At 40.2% G+C, this 24,606-nt stretch overlaps 1 protein-coding gene across 2 annotated transcripts in view; it reads left to right on the forward strand.

The window, feature by feature from the left end:
- LOC137283530 (cyclin-dependent kinase-like 2) overlaps nucleotides 1–24,606 on the forward strand; it is a 566,496-nt gene that overhangs the window by 80,133 nt on the left and 461,757 nt on the right. For both annotated transcript variants that reach the window (XM_067815087.1, XM_067815088.1), the window contains one exon: nucleotides 18,450–18,628. In XM_067815087.1, coding sequence (XP_067671188.1) covers nucleotides 18,450–18,628 — 179 coding nt within the window. The remainder of the gene's footprint in view (nucleotides 1–18,449; nucleotides 18,629–24,606) is intronic.

A 24,606-nucleotide genomic window follows, 5' to 3' on the forward strand; every position in this document is an offset into this window, starting at 1 on the left:
CCGCCATAGACACCTGTCAGTCATCTTGCTCGTGCAGCCGTCTCAACTGATCATGTGACGACTTGTACTTGTCATTCTCTTTCTTGTCACACCGCTGTGTGGACGCTTGTTGTCTCTCTTGAAGATATAAGTTGGAATTGTGATTAAACATGGGTGGATCTAAAGAGAAGGTATCTAAGAAGCGTTAACATTGCAGTCAATGTAATAAGAACTCAGCAGCAGACCCTCACAACTTAGGTGTGGATTGCATAGGCATTTGTGATAGGTCTAACAGATGTATGCATTGTGAATAGTTAGACGACGAGGAATTTTCTCTGTATCAGAAGGTAGCTAATAGACGGTCATCTGATAGAGATCGTCGGCGAGCAGAAGATGGGTCATCTGCTCCTAAAAAGCCGAGGAAAGAACGACACAAATTAGTTGCTAGACAGTCATCTTCGAAATCAGCAGATGAAGCTTTTTTGAATGAGGCATCCCACTCATACTTGAGTGAGAATTTGAGATGATTGTTTTGTCCTAGTAATTCAGAGGCCTCGCAGGATGTGGGCGAATCGTCATTGCCGTCACCACGTACGGTGGTTTTATGACAACCACAACCTTCATTTCGTCCAGCGTCTATTGTGACGATACCACAGTATTCATCGATTCACCCGACCGATCCACTGACTCACGAACTCTCTAGTGCGATTAGGTCTACCACTCAAGGCCACGATGTGGTTGCAGCTCAGCTGATTGAGTCCGATTCGGCGATTCACTTAAGTGGCAGGGGTGGAATCAATTTGGCGTTTTCCCATCCACTTCATGTGAACGCTTCGATTCACTCTGAAGTGATGCGCTCTCAACAACAGCTTCGTTTGGATGCGGCGCTCACTCAACCACTTATAGTCTATTTGGCGATTCACTCTAAAGCAGGGCTTCCACTGCAACAGGGCAGTCTCGGTTCAGTGCTTCCTCAACCATATTGCTCCAGTGCAGCGTTGTATTCTGAAGCGCCGCTCTCTCGACAGCAGTATGGGTTCAATGCGGCTACTCCACATGTATTGACTGCAGCTGTCAGGGCACCATTCGTAACTTGCTCTATGTTTTACTCAGGCATGACTGGTTCATTACATAGCGCTCTGCAGTTTACATCAATGCCTTTATCAAGACCTACTTTGTTGGTCTCCTGGGCGCTGGTACCAGAGACTGTAACATCGCAACCCATGGATTTTGATGCGTTTGTGGTGCTCCGACGATACGGCAGCGACGCTTCTGTTACATTACCCTCTTCTTTACCGATTCACAACTCTGTAGGTGTTCATCGGTCTGTCACCCCGTCTCCTTCATCTGATGCTCGGCGAGTTCGGATGTCAGCATCAGTGCGGCAGACACACCATCTTTACTGGTGTGGATTGCTTACAATTTGCAACTACAGCAAAGCGTTTAGCTGGCAGACATGTTATCAACGTTCTCTATGAAGACGGGATTTTGTTTCTGTTACTTTTGCCCCAAAGCCGTGTTGTACATTTGCTAAACTGAGGAAGATAAAGGATGGTTTTAGCGCTCCCTGGTTCAGTCTGGCATCTACGCATGTGCACGAATTTTCATCCATCTTGTTGTTAGGGTCTAAACAGAGGTCTTATTCTCCCAGTGAGTTGGTTCATTTAGACGGGACCATTCGTAAGTTCATGGCACCACTCAACATGATGCTAACAACATCATCCTGTATGTGATTGCGCATTTTTTCTCCTACATCACTGCTATGTGTCAAAGATGACCTCTACAGCTATCTTCCTGGAAGGATAGGGTCTGAACAGATTTATTTCACCAACCTTGGTCTGGTAGTTCGCTTTTCAATGGGGCTTTTAGAGAAGTGGCTAACAAGCTCAGTCAAGAGTCAAGGTCATCTACAAGTTTCAGTTGAGCTCTTGAAGTATCAGAGATTACAGGTGAAGGAATGTATGGGACAGTGGCGGCCAGCTCGTTATGAACCCACCAACCCAGACTCAGGGACTGGATCCTCTTTTCGGGGGAAATGAAGCAGAGGTCACGCCAATCATCAGCATTGCTCCTCTAGCACTCAGAGGACATCAGGCATTTCGAGCAGTCCTGCAACAGGAAGTGGGATAAGCAGTGACTGCATGACATCAGAGCAGGACTGGGTACTTCCGCCCCCAGTCGTGCCTACCCAGTCTTCACCAGTAGGTGGAAGGCTTGGAATTTGTGCACAAAATTGGACCATTCTGGAAGACCCTTACATGTTAACCACTCTGTCCAAAGGTGTTCAACTCCCGGTTGTGGGAAATCCTTCCTTAACACGGTTACCAGAACCCAGAACATATCCAGTTCAGCAACTGGATGTCTTGCGAACCACAATAGATATGTTACTCCAGAAGCTTACAATAGAGTCCCTGGGACAGACTCCAGTCAATCCAGGATTTTATTCACTGATTTTTCTAGTCCTGAAGAAGGATTCGGACAAGTTGAGGCTAATTTTCAACATGAAGATATTTAACAAGAGGTATCTACAGGCTCCTACTCACATTTCCGGGTGGTGTCAGTAGCTCTTTTAAGAACAGTCATTAATTCGGGGTATTACAGGGTCTGCAGGATGCGTATCTGCACATCCCGATTTTCCCAGCTCATCGCATGTTTCTTTGGTTTGTTTTCGAGGGCACCCACTACCAATGGCGGGTGCTCCCATTTGGAATTTTTCGGGCCCGTGGCTATTCACATGGGTCACGAAGCCAATCACCAGCTTTCTGCATCACAAGGGGGTAGTCTTTGAAGCGAACGATTGCATTCAAGCCCAGACCGATTGTGCTGTTCTGCGTCACATGGAGTTCACGATGCAGTTACCTCACCACTTCGGTTGGTTAGTCAATCTGCAGAAGTTGGAACTGATTCCTACTCAGCGCCTTCAGTTCATTGGGGCAGTGTTTGACACAGAGGTCAACAAACTGTTTGTTCCGAGGGAGCGTTTCAGCAAGATGCAATGCTTAATTCCTCTTGCGTTAGTTCAGCCCAGGAACTCTTGGGTCTGCTTTCGTCATCTCAGGGTTTAACCCTCCGAGGTTAGCTTCAACTCCGGCCATTGCAACTGTTTCTAGCTCCACATATCAGGAGGGGCGTTCCGTCTGCACTGATCACGCTACCCATGGAGCTTCACTCTCATCTACTGTGGTGGATGCAAGAGTTGAATATTTGCGGCGAAGTTGTTTTAGAGCCGTTTGTTCTATTTCACCATCTGTATGTGGATGCGTCTCTACAAGGGTGGGAAGCTCATCTTCTCGATGAGCAAGCGGCGGGGCAGTGGTTTCTCACAGACCGCACCTGTCACATCAATGTATTAGAGCTCAGGGCAGTAATTTGGGCCATCAGTCATTGGCAGTAACAGCTACGGGGACGTCCTTTATGGTTCGATTGGACAACGCAGCGGTCGTGTGGTACATCAATCAGATGGGATCAACAGGGTTGCCTCAACTTCTACGATGGACGCAAGAATTCTTCGACCTGGTGGTCTCTCTCCAAATATCGGTTCGGGCCAATCATATTCCAGGGGTCAATAATGTCATGGCAGACTCTCCGTCACATCCGAAGCATCCATCCCCAACGGAGTGGAAGTTGCATCCAGAGATGTTCAGGACTGTTTGTCTCCCATTGACGAAGCCGACAGTAGACCTGTTCGCCACCAGATTCAACCATCAGCTGCACCAGTTCGTGTCTGCGATTCCAGACCCGTTGGCTCCCACAATTCCGTGAGATGGTCTCAACGCATACATGTTTCCACCAATGGCCCTTCTTCCACATATGCTTCTCAAGCTGCGTACGACTCTGCAGATGCTGCTGCTTTTAGTTGCGCCCTACTGGCCAGCGAGGAGTTGGTCCATAGATCTTCTAGAGCTAGCTGAACCAGATCCAGTTCCACTTCCCTACCGATTCATCCTACTCGTTCATCCGCACTCCCAGTGAACTACATTGGTCTCCATTAATGCTTCATCTGCATGTTTGGCACATTTACATCGGTTGTTAACTGCCAAAGGTTATTCTTCGTGTGTTGCGTCTGCTATCACAACAGCGCATCATACTTCTACGAAATCTGTCTATAATGACAAGTGGAAGAAATTTGAATCATACTGCAGAATAAAAGGCATAATGTCTCCCACCACAGCATCGCCTCAGGTGGCTGCAGAGTACCTTCAGCACTGTTGATCCTCTAGGAAGCTGAAGGGGTCTACTTACCTAGCCACTCTTAACACAGTTATTGTCTCAAAATGCAGGGATGGGCTTCGTTTCTGGAGCAGAAAACAAAAACCGTTCAATATTTTTCTGCAAAACCAGGTAGATATATCAATCGGAACCTAAAGTGGCGCCTTTTGCTATGTACAGATTTTTGTGATTTATCATTTTCTCGGTTTCCATGGAAACGTTTCAGACTTTGTCTCAAAAGTGAAAGGTGTGTTTTGTTTCTGGAGCACATCTCAAAAACTTTGTAATATATGTCAGCAAAAGTTTGTAGATATGAGTGGCAGACGCCAAAGTGGTACCTCTTGCTCTTTGCATGTTTTTGTGATTTGTTATCTTCTCGGTTTCCATGGAAACGTTGTGGACCTAGTCTCAAAATGGAGGGATGGGCTTTGTTTCTGGAGCACAACTCAAAAACTTCTCATTATCTTTCAGCAAAACTTGGCAGATAATTGACGCAGACCTTAAAGTGGTGCATTTTGCTAATGGCAGATTTTTGTGATTTATCATTTTTCCAGTTTCTACAGCTACGGTTATGGACAAGCTTGAGTGGTAGAAAGGGTATCACCATTTGAACAAGATTTCACAATGATCAGATGACTGCTACACTGGTGACATCACGTCTACAACCTGATGGGTCCCCTAGAGACAACGCCCTGCGCAGAATGTGATGTTATTGTCCCAGTGTCAGGAAGTCGTCTATGTTAAACTTTCACACTTGCAATGATGGAAAGATGTCGATTACACATCTAGATTAGCAGTCTACAGCGTCATTTGATTCTTCAGACGGCATAGAGGTCTATAACAGCAGAGACAGCGTTGCCTATCAGGAGATCTGCAGCAATTAATGACAGTTTCTGATTGGACAGGCAGCCGAGTCTATAAATAGACTCCCTTCGCATGTCAACTCGCTCATAATGAGCTTGGCTGAGGATCTGAAGACAAACAAGGAAGTATCTTCATGGCACACAAGCTCATCATGAGAGAAGTCAACTCAGTCTATAGGTGGACTTCACTATCAGACTACTAACTCAGCTCAGATGACTTGCGAATCTAAAATCCTTGGGATTGGATTCATCCTTGCGTTGAAATATATCGCTGTCCCAAAGGTTCAGCGGGTCAAACGTCAAGCTGATGTCAGAACAAGTTCTACTCTCTCCATTATGATCAGACGAAGACGCCTACAGCTACGTCTGTGACAGCGATTCCCAAGTCACGGTTTCAAGTCTTGACGCTACGACACTGGACATCTGAGATATTACACGCTTTGGTGGACTCCCCGGACTCAAAGGCCTGCAAAGAAACTTTAAGTTACAATCTGCAGTCAACAACAATCTCTTTGGAGACACGACTCTCGAAGGATGAGGTGCCCATCTAAACAGTGAGGATGCAGCAGGAATCTGAAAGAAGGAAGATTGCTTTTCCCATCAACCAGTTGGAGATGAAAGTGGTGATGCATGTTATCCACCACTGGTCGACAACACTGAAAGACAAGCTACTGATGATCCACACAGACAACTCACCAGTGGCTTTCTACATTAACAAGCAAGGGTCAATGAGATCGCCATCTCTACTGCACTTGGCGTTTCGACTCTGTGACATGATTGACAGTCTCATTCTCCAAATAAAAGCATGTCATGTACCAAGAGTCTGCAACATCATGGCAGACGCTTTATCTTGTCCTCTTTGTCCATCACCAACAGAGTGGATGCTGCATCGAGAGGTATTTCAACTAATCAGCCAGTCATTCGGATCACCGCAAATAGACTTTTTTGCAACAAACAGACAACAACCTTTGTATCACTAGTACCAGATCCGTTAGTCTGGATAACAGACGCTGTCAGCATCCCATTGGAAGGACTAAATGCATTCGCATTTCCCCCCACCAGTGCTGCTACCAAAAGTCATCGAAAAAATAAAACAGATCAGGAGGCTTTGACTTTGGTTGCACCTTACTGGCCAACGAGACATTCCAGCACTCATAGAGGAGTTAGGACAACCAATACTATAACTAGCACATTGGGAAAATTTTTTTGTCCATCCCCACACTAAACAGGTACACAGCAACCCATCTGCATTCCGGTTTAACGTGTGGAACGTATCAAGTTGTTACCTGAGCCTTGCACCCTTTATGATGACAAGTGGAAGCGGTTTGAGACATACACCAAGAAGAAAGGCTTCACAGCGATGAAGACAACACATCCACAGATACCAGAATATTTATGTCGCCTACGATATTCCAGAGGCCTGATAGGCTCTACATTATCTACATACTTGGCAGTTCTCAGCTCAGTCATCACTATGGAAATGGGGACCAAGCTGATTAAAGTACCCGAGCTACTTGCTTTGTTACGCTCCTTCAAGTTGGAAGATCAACAACGTAGATTTAGACTCCAGCATCATACTCATCATGCTCCAACATCGTACTCCAACATCTCACAAGTGATGCATACGAGCTGCTTGACCGGACCTCACGTGAACTGCTAACTTGCTTTCGCCTACAACTGCACGAATGTCAGAAATTCATGCTCTAGACTTCAACTGCATGAGTTTTGATGCCAGGTCAACCAGACTGACAATTCCACATACCGGCACTATCTTTAATTCCTGGACCCCATGATACTCAAGATTTATCATTATGTCCAGTCAGATCATTTAAGATGTACATCGCACATACCTAGTCTAGAAGGCAACGTTTCAAGCACCTGTTTATCCCTATATCTACTGAGACACTTACGGAAGTATCCTGCATCTCAGTGTGGATCAGAGCTGTTACATTGAGAGACAATAAAGCAGCAGGATTGGAACCTCCGTGAGCCTCCACCCCACATGAAGTCAGAACCTTGGCCTCTACTCTAGCGCTAATAATGGAGGGCTATCAACTATAATGGAGGGCTGCTTTTTTAAGTTGCTCAGCAACTAACAGTTCTACGAAGGCGCTTAGTTCACTCGCCCAATTTTATCACGTGACTTGTGGAAGCCAGATACTCTGCGGAGTATGATGGTGGAAAGTCCATGCACATGTCTTAAACAAACTAGCATGAGTGATTATAACCCTGTACTTGTAATGAAGATACCTGTACACGAAGAAGGGTAGCAACTAGTCTTGATTACAATATCTTGACAATTTGTTGCATCAGAAACTAGCAGGATACTAGTTACTTTCAATGTCACACATTCCAGTCAGCGAAACCTTCGGCTGAAGATAAGTTCAGCTGGATGTGATCACCCCAGAATCTACAATGAATATTAGAAGAGCAGGACTGTATTATCACTATTACAAGTTCCCGTTTGGGGGGAGAAATTATTGGACGTAATTTTGACAGCCAGCAGAACCCAGCTTTGCCTGACCCACTGCCGTTTCCGTCGGATTCTCTAAGCAATTTACATTTGCAAAATTGATATTTTATACTTTTCCTGACTCATGACAAAAGCCCTCCCAGCCGCCCCTTATAGGCACGCTGAATGCCTATATTCGCATGTCGGGCAATATACAAGGAGAGAGTAACAAGCATGGCCGGTCATGTGGCCTAGGGTGCATGAAAAGGGTGGCTACACATGGGTGAGTGTATTTTACGTCCGCTTCTTTCTAGAAGGGAAATTCAAGGGATTTCAGGTGTTCCACTACCTTCGCCAGGGAAGAGGAGATAAGCAATTAGCATGAGTCAGGATAGGTATAAAATATCAATTTTATTCAGAAAATTACATATTAATATTATGGTATAGCTACAAAACTCAACCATCAACTGTCTAATTCTGACCATAATGCTGATGTTCAAAATATGTATGATTATGCTGATGTATTTGAACTTATTTATGTTATATATGTAAGGCCATAATGTGGTCCACAGGAATTCTAATTTAAACACTGGAAGGTTAGTTTGCATCTATGATCGTGACTATGTAGCGAGTCTGGTTCACATATTATTCTTACCAATGTCTCCTGGTCTATTGAAGCATACTATGTGTCAATTTGATTCATGTATTGGTGTAAATAAAACTGACATTTACATTCTTCAACAGCATTTCAGTTAACTCTGATTTGATATTTATGACACGACACACCTGGTACTATGTGAAAATTGAGAGCTCAGGCTGATACCGATGAAGTATTGGTGCACCTTCCCCTCAGTTACTGTATAGGGACAGTAACATGCCATGCACCCTCATGTCTTGTGTGTACCTTTCTGCATGGCTCATGTCTGAATTCCACCTGACTGATAATAATAATAGCTCAGCCAGTCACTGAGACACTTTAACATACAAATATATATATTATATAACCCACTCACACTCTGACCTTGGTGGACTGAAGAAACAAGTTATTTCAGTATATCTGGGAAATAAACAGCATGTATACTGAGTGGTTAGGTTTGTCCAAGCCAGGGTCTGAACAGCTGAATTCTACAACTGTCCATGACTGAAAATAAGGCTTTCCAATAGAAATGAAAATTATGACAAGTACTTTTTAATGTCATTCAGTGTGTGACATTGCCACTGATGATATTATAATGTATGTCATAAACAATGAACAGGATGAAAAGACAGGAAAATGTTTACATCAGCATTGATGTGAAACAACAGAGGATTGAGAAGTGAATAGTTTTGAAGTGAATTTTAGGGATAGCATGTAAACAGTGCACAGAACTGGGTTTTTAAACTTGATCTAATAAACACAGTTGAGATGGACAACTAAAGTCATTTATGTCCTTACACAGTATACAAACGCTTTCCTAGTTTTACATGATTTGAGAAAAGCTCTGACAGAGTGGCTTTCACATAAACGTCATTCAGTAGGCAGACACAGCTCTCCCAGAATTTTGAATCAAAGTGTATTCTTTCAACGTGACAATCCTTCACTGGCTTCCGAGTTCATATGAAAAAATAACACCACTTCATTTGTCATTGTACTTGGCAACAGTACATGTGACTTACTTTCAATTTAATTTCTCCATTGAGGATCTTCGGCTGCCTGATGTACTGTGGAAAGTCACCACTTCTATGGACGCTTAATTTCAAGAAGGCCCCTTTCATTTCCAGTATGAACAACACCATCAGGACTGGATCCAAGATGAGGATGCTCTTGTCGCACAAAGAAACCACTTTTGCATTTCTGTTATGTTTTCTCAGCAGATTTGCATATATTCACCTTGCACCCCATCTCAGAGCATCATTATGAAAGGATGAATATGAAAAAATGGTTTTTACAGCATTATCAATGCATGTTGATGTTTTCAGTTTACAGACAAGGCCAAAATTAGAAAAGGTTAATTGCCCTTTCCTTTCTGAGCTCCACAATTTACTGTTGGCTTGTCCACGTTTGTTCTTCTCATTTATTACAGTGTTCTGCGGAGTGAGACAGGGCACTGAAATATTTCGAAAAATGCCAGATACACTCTTCATTTTTCAAATCACATGTGTCTGCATAGTTGAAATCAATTGAATGGAGTGCAGGTATCGTTACATGGGATTTTATGGTCATGTTGACAACAGACTCTTTAGTTTGTAACCACCCTTCATGTGAAAAATGTTGGCGCAAATCTATCCACATTTATTGGTTTAACCATTGATTTACCTGTAACATTAATTGCATTTTGCCTTGTTGTAGTTGTCTTCTTATGTTCTATCCACTTGTGTTTTGTGAATGTGATATCTTGTGATTTAACAGGGCTCAACTTGCATTTTCATGGCTGGTTCCATTTGCATTCTTTTGAAGTAGATGCATGTTATCCTTCAAGTTTCTTTTCTGATATGTCAACATAGAGGTCAGCATGGTTGCATGATTCATCTTCACTGAAACAGATACAAAAACACCTAATTCCATATCCAGTTAGGTAAATAAAATACACTGTACTATTGTAGGATTACATTTTACTAGGAGACATTTTTGCATACCTAAGCTAGGATACGTTTTTGCACATATAAGGAACACATGTGCATTACCCATGCCAGCAACGAACCCATCAACGTTATTTAGTTATCCATTTCAAAGTTGAAGTCCTGAACAATCATGAAATCATATATATATGTATAAACAGGTGTGACCCGTGAAGGTCTCGGGGTAGAATAGGCCTTCAGCAACCCATGCTTGCCATTAAAGGTGACTGTGCTTGTCGTAAGAGGCGACTAACGAGATCGGGTGGTCAGACTTGCTGACTTGGTTGACATATGTCATCGGTTCCCAATTACGCAGATCGATGCTCATGTTGTTGATCACTGGATTGTCTGGTCCAGACTTGATTATTTACAGACCGCCACCATATAGCTGGAATATTGCTGAGTGCGGCGTAAAACTAAACTCACTCACTATAAACAAGTGTAGCTTGTTTTCAGTAAATTGAATTCACACTTCTGGCCCCGATTTCTCTCAACCCAAACAAATTAGATAATCTATTCAAGATTGTTTTCAGTTCATTCTGAAAAATGAGTTTTCTCAAATTTGAGTAGAACTACTTACCCAGCAGTGCAGTTGCAAGCAGCAGCATGTACTCGTCATGTATCCTTTGACAAGAATACACAGACATAATAATCTGGCTTCTGGTTCATACTCTGAGTTAGTATGGAAGGAATCACTTTGGCACTGACATAACAATGAGAACAATCTGCGAATATGTGGTTGATATTGAACTGAATGTATGTGTTTATCTTCATAGAATACTTTTGCTTTCAACTGATCGCTTAAAACCAAATAATTATACAAATCACTTCAATTAAATGATGGCATAAGTTCAACACTGCTATTCCAGCCATTTTTCAAGTGTAATGGGTCAAGTAAAAGTTCCCCTAGTGGTGACAGAAACTTCTTAAATCGTCTTTGTTTCACACTGAGTACACCGATTGTACTTGCATTTTCGATCGATCATTTGCCAAGATCACTTACACCGTTGGCACGTAAAATTAGATCCGACTTGTTCCCTAAAATGTATTCTCCGTGATTCCATAAGTATGTTTACAGTTCACATACATTCAATTTATCAAACTTCAGATTCAGGTCTTTCTCTGCTGTTGACGCCATTTCGAACTGAAAACATCTCCGGAAGTGGCCTTGAGGAAGGGACATAACACATGAAAGGGGAGATAAGAACTTATTGGAAAGGACAATAGCCATGAGCATATAGACTTAACTACTAGCATTCCACTTATCTTTTGTAATGTTCTTACAGGCTATACATAAATGATCATGCATTTAATTTGACATATCTGTTCATGAGAACTGCAAAAATAAGCATTTGTGATTTAAATTAATGTAACTGCATCTGATGTGTGAAGAGACACATTTTTGAAAGTTGGGATTGTGTTTAAAGTACATATAAGTGTTTCCTGTTTGTTGTCCTATGCGATCACTTTGGAATCAATTCTATATATTAGTATCACTTCAGTCATCTGCATCCTTTTTTTTTCTAAGTGTCAAAAATTTATATTGACTGTTATATTTGCCTGTAGTATGGCCAACATTTTCCTAAATACTATTTTAATTGTATGCTTTATTTATTATTCACAGAGGCGCAAATAATTTTCCCTGTCACGGTTTGAATAAACACAAATTACATAAACCTATGTTACATCATGGATTAAATCAAAGTTTACTGGACACACTGACTTACAGGACAGTGTTTATTACATGTCACAAAAGAGAACCCTTGCCAGTGAGTAATAGGTTTATTGTTGTAGAATATAATCTCTAATTGGTACCCTCTAATTAGCACCTGCCACAAGGGATGGACCATTTAGGTTTTTTTTCGTTGATTAATCAACAGTCAACAGACCATGAAATGTTGTTTAAGACTGTAGGCGAATTTATGTTTGTGGTCAGAGACAGTGTGGTTCATGACCGGGAAGACTAAAATCGTGATGCATCTCAGTTTAGTGAGTGTAGCCTTTGCGGTACTTGCAAACTTGCAATGCAAGTTGTGGTTGAATGAACTCATCGTGCCTCACTTAGAGGCTTTGACAACTTTCAAAGAAAACAGGGTTAACATGGACACCATATTTTGGCACATTTAAAAATATACATAAAGATATTTACACAAGCTGAAAGATTTATTTCTGCATTGTAATAGCCATTTATTACTCACCGGTTGAAGATATCACTGTTCAATAGTAACATATGATGTCAAAGCATAGTTATGATGAAACAATGCTAACTGTAATTCTTCAGCACATGCCGAAAACAAAACAATGTCATCTGCATACAATAGTGCTAATTTTATGTAAATGCTAAGTTGTTCCTCAACAAAACAATTTACAGTACCAAGCACATTTACAAGCGTTCACATAAGAAAGGCATCAAGGTCATTAAGGTAGGGAGCAAATAAGAAAGGGGATCAATTTCCACCCTGTGTACAGCCAGTACCACAGTGGAAGAGTAGTGGATTTAATTTGTCGGTACCTATTGTATGTTGTCTTCAAGCATTTGCTGCTTATGTTACTACAATCATTTTAATCCATACACCATTTCTCCAAACAGTATCAAAGGCTTGGTCTGATGTAACTGAGTAGCGAAGATTCAGGTAGAACTCCCAACATGGAGTATGTTTCTGTCTGGCATCATATCTTTAGCTTTGGCGGTACTTCCCTAATTCCTTGGAAATTAGCTCTCCTGGGTAATCTGAAATATAAATATCAGACTTTCGGAGACATCTAAAAAATAAATTTTAGCCTTCCCAGCACGACACCCATGGTGTTATGCAATTAGTGTATTCATGAAACATCATGAACTTGTTAATCGATAATTTTTCCTTGTCCTGACTCATGCTTAAGTGCTTATTTACGATGAACCACCACTGATTCTACACAACAAGCAGAATATCAACCGGCAAAGACAACTTTTGCCTTCATCTAGATCGGCCCCAACTACATCGTGACCATTCCTGAACCCTTGTGAGAGTCATTAATCTACGCAGACTTCGTCGGCAGCCTCGATCATCACATCAGACATCTCTCAGACATCAGAAGTCTATGTCACTACACACATCTTGGCCTTTCGATGAAGCAGTTCAGCATGCACAAGGTGAGCTTGATGGAGCGTCATTTTGAAGAAGTGCAGAAACTACAATCTTCAACTACGTCAACTCTGCACTCAACTAGATCTGCACTTCCACCAGAGGATTAAGAAGTGCCGTATGCACGCACCTGCTCAAGATTTTCACCGTCATCTTTGTCATCCCATTGCCTTCTTGAGAGAGATCCACCCACACACTCATCTAGTGAGTGTACCCGCACGGGTGAGTGCACTCACAGGTCTACACAGAAGACCTTAATCAGTCTCCCCAGTTCGTTGAAGGCACCGTCAGCACTTGTTGTTCCCTTCAGACCCTGACTCACACAGAAAGGATCATCGGCATTCGTCAAATGCGTCTCACTCAAGAAAGGATGGAGACAAATTTTACTGATCATCCTCTCCGGAGGAAGCCCTCTTCTCGGACTCTGAAGTCACGTCTTGGATCACATCCAAGGACTCCAATGAAGCCATCACTTATGTAATGATGAATGAGTACATCGACATGTTAATGTTTCCGCCGATAGCTCTGATATCTACGATTCCTGAGACTGGCATTCCAGTCAGCAACCAAGTTTCAGCAACAGCGTATGAAACCTTTCAAGGCTTGTCTTTTCCTCTTCACCATATGGAGCCCTTTATCAGAGCACCAGATGTAGATGAATCATACAAGATCATCAGTGATGTCCCCAACAGATCTTACAAGATAGAGGACAAGTGCTCAGCACCACTACGAGACGTACCTTTTCCGCAGAGCTATCAACGAGACTTTCATCTCAAAGTTCAGCGACCCTGCCAACAAGGAAGAGAGAATGATCTTGTCGGCACTCATCACACTGAAGAAGGATCAGCACTTTATGTGCGAACACCTCGCCTCAACTACTGCGAGATGGAATCTACTATGTCGAGAAGGTCTCTTGTCGGCCTCATCTTGGAGTGAGAATTTTACAAGGCCCTCACAGGCACGCTGAATTCCAAAATTCTTATGTTGGATGATTCTTATAAGGAGAGAGTGACAGGCATGGCAGGTCATGTGACCAGTTTGGCATTAAAGGGACGTTTCCGGTGGATGAGTGTATTTTACGTCTGCTTCTTTTAGAAGGGAACTGCAAGGGATTTCAGGTACTGTAAAATCATTTAATTTCGCGCGGCTTAATTTTCACGGAAACAGAAAAATTGACTAATGCGCACGGTTTAATTTTCGCGCATCATCAAAGTACAGAAATCACGAGAGTATAACACAGGAAACTGTAAACTGTAAAGAAAACACTGACCCTAGCTGGCGTCCTGTCACCTGCCTAATTAGCTGGGGAAACATGGGCCTTCCGCTATGTTGAGACACGCAATGGAGCACTGAAGAATCCATGTTGAGATTTGTGTAAGAAATCATTGACCCATATGTGACCTCGACCCATGACACGCTTGGGCAATCAGCTACTCAGAAAGCTCTGTGCACGTGTACCAGTATTGTCAAACCACTACATGCGCAATGGATTATCCAGACCTACAACAACATATTCAAGAGGAAGGATTTAATCCAAAGCGGATTCCGCCAAGCTAGACTTTTGGACTAATTCACTAGTAGCAGGTGACGTGACATTTTTAATTTAGGAAAGTCGTGTGTATCGTGTCAGTCAGAGACACTGAAAATGACATGTGTTGAATCAACTGTTTAATTTGTTTTTATGTATCTTTTTGTTTCACTGAGTCATGAATGAATGAAGTGTACTTGTAGTCAAATTACTAGCAATACAAAACTAAAACTCAAAGCTCTTTGTTTGTTTTTATTTCCACAATTTATCATAATTATTCGCGGAGGTTTTATTTTCGCGGATAATTTTTCTGCGCGAAAAGCACGAAAATTAAACCCCCGCGAATAATAATGATTTTACAGTATTCCACTACCTTCGCCAGGGAGGAGGACATAAGCAATTAAGCATGAGTCAGGATAAGTATAAAATATCCCAAATGAATTCCTTCTTAAAACATTCATTATGCAACTAATTAATTTGGTCTGTTGCAATAATAGGTGACCAAATGTTTAATACATTATTCATTTTAGATCACATTGAAGAATTTCTAGAGAAATCAGTAGACATGTTCATATCACAGATGATTCCAGAGACAAAAAGGTAGTTTATGAAAAGCATTAAATTCCAAAATAAGCAAGCCAATCTGATCCCTAATGCTCAGGTATTACCACCACTTATATGACAACAGTTTGAGAAGGTGTCAGCTCTCAAAGCCAACCTTTCGATCTTTTTTAGGCTCAGGATGTCAGCAAACAGTATGCTTTGAAGGTAGGGTGCTGCTTTAGCACATAACTCATCTCCTGTGACATGTTGCTACAAGACTGGTGGTTGATGGAAGTGAGTATATCTCACGTGGAAGGCGACTGTGTCAAAACATAGACAAAATAATCATATGAACAACACTGAATCCAGAACAATTTCTATGCACTGGTTGTTGCTTTTGCTATTGTTTTACTCATAGAATTCTTGACAGGTTTGTGACCTCTGCATTGCCCACGCATGCGCAATTGATAGTATAGGTATAGATTGATCAACAAAGACACAGAATCTTCAATTAGATGCAAATCACACATTTTACATATTCTGTCATCTTTTTTTATTCCAATATACCTACATGTATCTATATACAAATCATGGGAGAAGCAACAAAATTTTAGAAGGGTGATTCTATATTTCCGAACATTCAATACTTTCATATAGATCATTTAAACATTCTGCGCAATTTGGTCCCCCGTTCGACCAAGTAGGGTTTGTTCCAAAAATGTCAACATCTGAGTCTGTTCAGTGTAAAAAGAAGTTAAAACTCGGACAACTTTGCATTCCCATCAGAGAAGGAAGTGTAATAATTTCAACTGTGAAGATTTTATCAATCTGCAATGTTATCATCTCCATGTTCCTCAAAATTGTCCATATGTCCAAATATTTTTACATCATTTAACAAAAAGTACCATAAAATAACGCTTAAATTGTGGTACAAACATTTGACCCAATTGTGCAGAATCGCAAACCTGACACTGGGAACTATGAACATAGGTTTGAAGCTTAATACAATAGGGGGCTGGTGTGCTACATCCCAATATCAAATTTTCAAGATTAGACTCATTAGATTAGACACAACAAACATTAATGACTACAGTCTGTTCGTCTCTGCCGTCTTTGATGATATTTATGCCATTCTCGAGCTTTTTTGTAGCTGATATGCATGTTTTGTTTCCATTTCAATGATTAGTTTTTCGTTATAGGGGGTTTGTTTCAGTTTTAGAGGATATTGCGGCAGTGGCGTTGCTGATGATTTTTGTTCTGTTTTGGTGATTTATTTGCCATTTGTATATTAGGCATGGTATTGTGCAGCTTTGCAGAACCATAGAGGAACATCACCTGTCTCCACAAGAGAATTAAAACAGTGAAGTAACAGGGTTTTGACACAGGGGAGCAGTTTTCAATCCCGGTTTCGCATTGCCATCAGTCCATAGAGCTGTGTTAGATTTTTTTTGATAACTTTCTTCACACAATCGGATGAGATGTAACAAACAACCTAGATATTTTCTCATGCATTGCATGGTCATAGTTGCCGGGAATGGACCACAACTGTTTCCAGAACCTTTCACTGGCATCCATGGGAGGCCGTTTATCATACTCACTTTCACCACTTGTTTTCAGTTGCCTGTTTTTCATTCTTTCTAAAAAGTTTATTTTGTTTGATAAATTTGTTCTTCTTTTTCCACTTTCCTTTCTTTCAGGCCAAATTTTTATTTTTGCCTTCAGGGAATCGACAATTTGGAGAAGTACCTTTTCTTTTGTTGTCTTGTACTGTAATTTCCTTTGCCTGTAATTTCCAAAATTGCATTTTGACATGGGACTCCCTGATGATCGTAACTTCAGGCATAGCTCTATCCAGGAAATATTTCTTCTAGTTTCAGTAAGTTTAATGAGAAACCAGTTTTTCTTTGGTCTTTTGTTGGTATCATTAGATGTGTTATCTTTAAAAACTGTGTGAAGTTCCTGCAAGGTTCAAGCAGCAGCATAGACACAGCAATTTACATCTTCTAATGAACAGTCTGCAGAAAAAAGAGGAAGAGTGAGGGTCCAAGATTTCAGGGCAAGTTGGCTCTTTGTTGGAAGAGTTTTTGTCAGCAAGAGGAAAGAGGTTGACACGGATGTCCCTCAGAAGTTTCGGGTTTTTGGGCATTTTCCCAATGCAGCTTAAGCGACTTGCCATTTATTCATGGATTTTAGATGTGGATTTTAGATGTTCCGACCAAGATATTCTTGGCCGGGTCCTGTACCTTCCCCTGGGGCAAGTCCCATCTCCAGTAAGGTTAGTTTGACAAGCGGAGGAAGGCTGACTGGGCTGTGGAGGGAAAAGATGTTTCGCTCCTTGTTTGTCAGTAACCCAGTGGAAAACCAGTTTCACGGGGTGAGCCCTAACTGGGTTCGGGGTTCAGTTCAGGGAATAAAATTCCCCAATCTAGGAACCCACCATGGAGAGGCATACATCATCAGGCCCTTATGTTTTACAAATTGAGACAGAAATGCAGCAGAGAGAGTTGTATCTGTTGTACCCAATGTCTTTAAATTTGGTGACAGCCTACAATCCGAGGATTATGCAGACACCTGTTGATTTGGATGACCTTGACCAACCTCCTTTCAAACTCTTGTTAACACAATATCTTATGAACTGTTGTATGCAATGTATTCAAATTTAATGAGAGCCTACATTTGGAAGTTACGTAGATACCATTTAATTTGGATGACCTTGACCTTATTTTCAAGGTCACCATGACACTTTGAACACATATTCAAACGCTTGTTAACCTGATCCCCTTGTAGTTGTCCAGCTTTATTTTAGTAGACAGCGGACAGTTTGGGGATTACCATGCTTACAATCTAAAGCCTAAATCTAAAGTCATTCTTATGAAATATCAGGTTTTATTGTCCCCTCAAGAGACAGCATATACCAGTCATTTCAGGCAGTGAAGTGAATATGTAGTAACTATTTCATGCTTAGTGGCGGGGGACATCACCATATTAGTGGCAAACACTTGTATTTCTTAGTATTCAGCACCATTCTTCGGCTTGTTTCTTTGCCTCACTCACTTTGAACAAGATCCTTTTTAAGTATGGAAATTTAGTGAAGAATTTGACAATTGTTTATTTAAAGCTGCCATGTAAGTAGCATGTGTGTTTTGTTTCAGATCATTCATCGTGATATTAAACCTGAAAACATCCTCGTCAGTAAATCTGGAGTGGTGAAATTGTGTGACTTTGGTTTTGCACGGACTTTGGCTCAGCCTGGAGAAACATACACAGATTATGTGGCCACCCGCTGGTACAGAGCTCCAGAACTGCTTGTTGGGGACACAAAGTATGGCAGGTATGGGTAAGACTACTTATTAAGGAATACCTTCCACCATCTTTGAAAGCAAGCGAGTTTACTTTTGGTTAGGTTTAGGGTAATGTTTAAGATTAACCAGAACTTCAGGTAAGACATGTACTCAATAAAAATCATATTTACTCAATTACAAATTTGGGAGTACAAAAACGCGTCATATCACTTAAAACTCAATAGGTCTATAATACCTTGCGTACTTTACTCAATCAATTAAATTTACTTGTGTATGCTTCCTTGTGGTGCCCAAACTCTATAACAGCATTAGCTAATGGTAGGCGGTGCCAATGTATACATATGCTATTATGGCCATAGTCACTGTCCGGGTTTACTCTAGTAGCCACATGACTTCCATGTTGAGTATTCAGAAATGTCTGCCAAATGTTTGGCAATATGACAGCTACTAAAAACATTCAGTCTATTTGAGATGCATATATATTTATACATTTAGACGAGTTAAGTACCTAATATGGAGTAGAAACTTTTCTTTTAACTAGTCGGAGTGTACAAAATTCTAGTTAGTCCTCAAAAAATGCAATTACTCATACATCAACAGACATTGTAAACCAAAAGTCACTGTGTTCTGTAATCTGATTGGTTGAAAAACATGATCAAATGGTATTAGATTCCCGGAAACTGCAAGACTATTTACTGCGTACTGACACGTAGAAACCTCGCAAACAATTGTTTTGTTGCGTCATGAACAGTGGTGACGTCATTCAAATCATATTGTGACGCCGTCGGTTCCAAATGCATTCCCGTGCTTCAAATACTCAATAACACCCGGAAATTGGCCAACACATGATGTTTATCTCCTAATGAGAATAAATACTCAGCTGCTTGAAAAATTATCTGGAGCTCTGATTAACGTTAGAAAAAGGGTGACTTGTCACTAAACAATATGGCTGGTAGGTATCCGGTATTCTGTAGGTGTAGCTAGATTTGTAATATGATATATACAATGTTTACTTGTTTTGCTAATTCCATATATTTGTCGTATTTTGTTATGTATATGAATACGAATGCCAACTATGTGTGCAGCGAGTTATCTCCCTTTCATCATGCATGTAACTGCAGTTACTGATAATAAACTGTCTCGTACCTGCCACCCAAGTGTTTTGTTGTGTTGTGAGTCGCTGTTGTTGGTATAGGTATATCTGTGTCGGAACCTGAGTCTGCTACACTAAAGTGGCAGTGAGGATAAACACTACCACTATGCAAGTCAGCTATTAACTCCGTTGGAACACAAGATGTGCACTGGGTGGTAATATTTCATAAATATTTCATGAAGTTTGAATTCAGCTCTCTGCCATTTCCTTTTTTCTCTCCCATGTGCGCACACCACATGCTCTGGGGAGACCAGCATTATAGACTGGGATTTCATAGTCGGGAATATTTATGAACTGTTTTTTTTTTAGAAGAAATGATAGGGAAAATGTGATGATTGGACTACTTACTGCAAGAGATTAGAACAGTATTTTATCTTCAGTGAAATTTTGCCAGACAAGAGAGTTGCTGCACTGTTGAGTTTGGTAGGAGGGAAGACTTACAGCTTGTTGCAAAATTTGACTGCACTGGCTAATCTTGCGGAGAAAACTATAGAACAGTTAAAGGACCACTAAACTCAATTTTTTGGTATTCTTTTTATCACTGTATATGAAAGACTTCTGGTTAGTCATAAACGAAACACGGAGTGAGCATGTGGAAGCCAGTGGTATATACTAAATCGGATGGTTCGCCCCCTACCACGCTTCCAGGATAGAAAATGGCAGTTCAAGTTTCATGGAGTTTATAAAATAAAGACTGCTTACTACACATTGCTGACCAAAAGGATTTTGCATAAATATAACGCTTTCTTCCTTGGACGCGAGGTTATGGTCGAAGTGCCAATATTATCGTAAATAATTAAGAAATACAGTTCATTCTACCACCATGTATAGTGTAATAAAGCACACTTTCGCCCTGAACTATTATAGTTAAAGCACGAGGACGCTCGAATATTATATCAGCCCCCGCCTCGATTCACTCGAAAAGTGAAATTCTTATGTTATAAGCAATGTCATGTAAAATCATATTGTCCATCAATAAAATACATATTTTACTACCAGGGAAAAGTAATTTTGATTTTGTAAGTCGGTGAAAACAAACTTAAATAGCATTTATCTTCACACAGGGCACCGACATTTTTTAAAATGGCACGGGCTAAAAGCCGGTTAGAATTATTGAGATTATGGTTTGTTTTCATCAAGTTAGAAAATCCAAACTATTTTTTACCAGTAGTTAAATGTGTATTTGAATCATGGCCAAAAGGATTTTGCATGACACAACTTGTAACATAACAATTTCTTCCACGGCAGCAAGGTAGGGGTCGAAGTGACATTGATATTGCTATAAATGTAATTATCTTGCTCACCACCTCGCTTCCATGAGTGAAATTGTTATGTTATAAGCAATGTCATGCAAAATCCTATTGTCCATCAATAAAATACATATTTTACTACCAGTAGAAAGTAATTTTGATTTTGTAAGTTGGTGAAAACAAACTTAAATTCTCAGACAGGGCACCGCCATTTTTCAAAATTGTGAAGTCACAGACTAAAGTCCATTTGAATTAATGAGATTATGGTTTGTTTTCATCAAGTTAGAAAATTGAAACTACTTTCTACTAGTAGTTAAATATGTATTTGAATCATGGCCAAAAGGAGTTTGCTTGACATAACTTGTAACGTAACATAAGTGAGGTCGGGGTCGAAGTGAAAATACTGCACGATACATTTCTAAATTTCTAAATTTACTTGGTTTGTAAACGTTCACTCATCAGTATGTAGACACTTGTTAATATACGTCTCTATATTTGGTCTCATGATCCTAATTACTTTATAATCATACTTGTATGGATTTTGAAACTTAACAGAAAGAAGCGATCTGCGAATGTATAACATGAATGTAATATCTAGACATTTTATAGTTTGCCTGTATGAATCATAATTCGTACGCACGCCCTAGTGTATGTCGTCTGTATCATTACAACTTCATGATGAAAACAATGATTCTGTTGAAAGTTACGACAACTTAATGAAAACAAAATGCAAATATTAAAATTAAAACAAATTAAAGTTATAGGAGCAATGTCAGGCTATTACCTTGTTCGAGGAATGTATCCATCAATATCCACAAAAACGAGCGATGTGTAAATCACCTGCAGATTTCCCAAGTGATGTGTCTTTCAACAATCGAATATACAAAATGTATCCTTTCAGGTTTTTCACATTGCTGTATAGTCTCATTGCTCACCCAAGATAGCACACCTGGCAACTAATTGCATAATGTGCGTCATTGTTTTAAAAAGTAAAAGTAATTAATTAGCCAATAGTCAATCAATGTATTGGTGGTTAATCCTTTGAAAGAAAGGTGGTGTTTTTACACAGACACAGATACTACAGAGTGTATTCAGTATAGAGTAGTAAATGTACATACATAAACACTACTTTTTGACAAATCCCACATTTAAATACGCCTAAAACTAATTATTCAATCAGCGTGTTATCGGTTAATCCTTTGATCAATCCAGACTCAAGAAATGCCAAATGGGGGCTTTTGTCGGGTAATCTAAGTGGCATTATCACTAATTCTACCTGTTATAAATTCATTAACTGAGCATCAAGTGAATGATGACAAATAACGTGTATGTTTATACCACCTAACACGGGCCTAGCGACACCAAGTGATTTTGACAGAATCATCTATGAAAACAAGGGTTTTAACTCGAAAACTAGGCAAAGCAGGAGACAAAACAATGTCATAGTAGATTGTGAGAACATAGGGCTTTCATTTTTCACAACAGCTTTTGCAATTTCAGGTTTGTACAAACCTGTAAACGAAATAATTTACCCCCTGAAATGTAGATGAATTCTGCACAGTCCCTCATTTCTGTACCTACTATTACATCACGGAGACGTGCCGCTCTGATTGGTTGAAATTTCCTTTGCGGCTGAGAATTATGCACTGTTGACAAAAAGGTTGATTTAAGGTATTTAAAGATCGAAATGAGCAGTTTTAATTACGGGGTTTAATTTATAACGATGTCAACAAGTGATTTTGCATTTGTACCCTATTAGAGCGTATGTGACCTTTAATGGAACTTTTGAGAGATCACTTGTGTCCTAAGCCATTACTGAACGTTTCTGTTTTTATATGAGAGATCAGCTACCTACAGAATCTGTGTCTGAATATCATGCAGAATTGAAGAAACTGATTAGAACATGTAAGTTTGGCGGATTTCTCGAAGATGCACTGCGAGATCGCTTTGTATGTGGAAACAAAAAGAATCCATCCAGAAACACACTGTCAATTGCTGTCGCCATGGAAACTGCATCTAAGGACACTAGAGAACTTCGAGGTGGAAGCCACAATCAACTATGTACAGTTTCAGAACAGAAGTAGAGGGGAGAAGAAAAAGAACATAGCAAGCAAAAAGAAACCATGTTGGAGATGTTGTAACAAGGGACATTCAGAAGATAAATGTCTATTCAAGGATGAAACATGTAATGGATGTAAACAGAAGGGACATATAAAGAGAGTTTGTAAGAATGTGAAATCCTCTTGTAAGAAGATCTTAAACCCTTGCATGCCGAGTTTATTTTTCAGGCGCACATTTTCGTAAGGTTTGAAAAGTGAACGTTGTGTGAGATTTGTGCTAGTGCGGTTCTGGATCTGCGTACGACTATAAAATTGCACAGAAATGTAGAATATTTAATTTCCTATCCATTGGTATAACTATAACTGCAACTACCTCAGGGGTTTGAGAAACAGACACTGCTAAATGTTGTCCAAAACTTTTGTGTGCGTAAATTTCTCCATTTTGATTGTGTACCAATAAAAGCAATCTGCTATGATTTTTTTAATTTGGCATTTTTATGGAAAGTGTGAACAAAGAAAATACAGTTTGATATCTGAGCGTGTATGAAATGGATGTATGTGGTAATGCATAGGTAAGGGGCCATAACTCAGCTATGCTTTACATTAGGTCAGTGTAACGCATGGAGAATATGTGTATGAAATGGATGCATGTGCATAATGTCATGCGCACAAAATAAAAAATGACCTGCAATAAATGTCAAAAATGGATTTTCTTCTATGACGTGAAACATCGAAAGAGAGGTCATGCACGTATAAAGATAAGGGGGCATAACTCACCTATGCTTTATATTAGGTCAGTGTAACTCAGATCACATGGAGAGAATTTGCTGTGGATACGGACAGTATATTTTCGTTATGTTTTGTTCACAGTGAACCAAACTTTTCCAACACAAAGTTCCCCAATGTGAGAGGATACCTTTCGGTAGTTTCACAATTTGTAAGAAAAAATGCCAATGTACTACATCTGAAAGCAGGTAATAGCGATTTGGATGTCCCTATCCGATGCATAATTTAGTTCTTTAGATTCCGCTATTCTCCTGTTTGTGTTGATGTATTTTGATGAATTTTGCATTATTAATAATGGAGTAACAGCCACATTTTCAAATGTAATGAAATAACTGAAAACACTGCGACATTTTAGATGATGTCATGGCATGTTTTGTGCATTTTGTGACGTCGAAAAAAGACGACTCTGGTTTGCTGATTAATATATATCTAACCTAATTTCCTCTCAATGTGTAAAAGATCTCAGCTTCTCAGGCAGAATTCTACACTTTTTAGACAAAACACAACATGAATGGTTTTATCACTGAAATAGTGTCCTGAATATATCAACAATTAGACAGTTATCTTATTGTGAGCAACAACCTGTCTGGCATCAATTTAGTGTAAATGAAAATTTCACAACACCTGAATATTCAATGAATATTCATGAAGGAAATAGACTTTTCTTCTTATGATTATGTAATTATTTCACTTCATAAGTATGCAGTGAAAGGTACAAAGAGATCACCTTTTCAGTACAGAACTGTTAGAATATGGAC

Source organism: Haliotis asinina, chromosome 5 (genome assembly GCF_037392515.1).
Source record: "Haliotis asinina isolate JCU_RB_2024 chromosome 5, JCU_Hal_asi_v2, whole genome shotgun sequence".
Lineage (NCBI taxonomy): Eukaryota > Metazoa > Mollusca > Gastropoda > Lepetellida > Haliotidae > Haliotis > Haliotis asinina.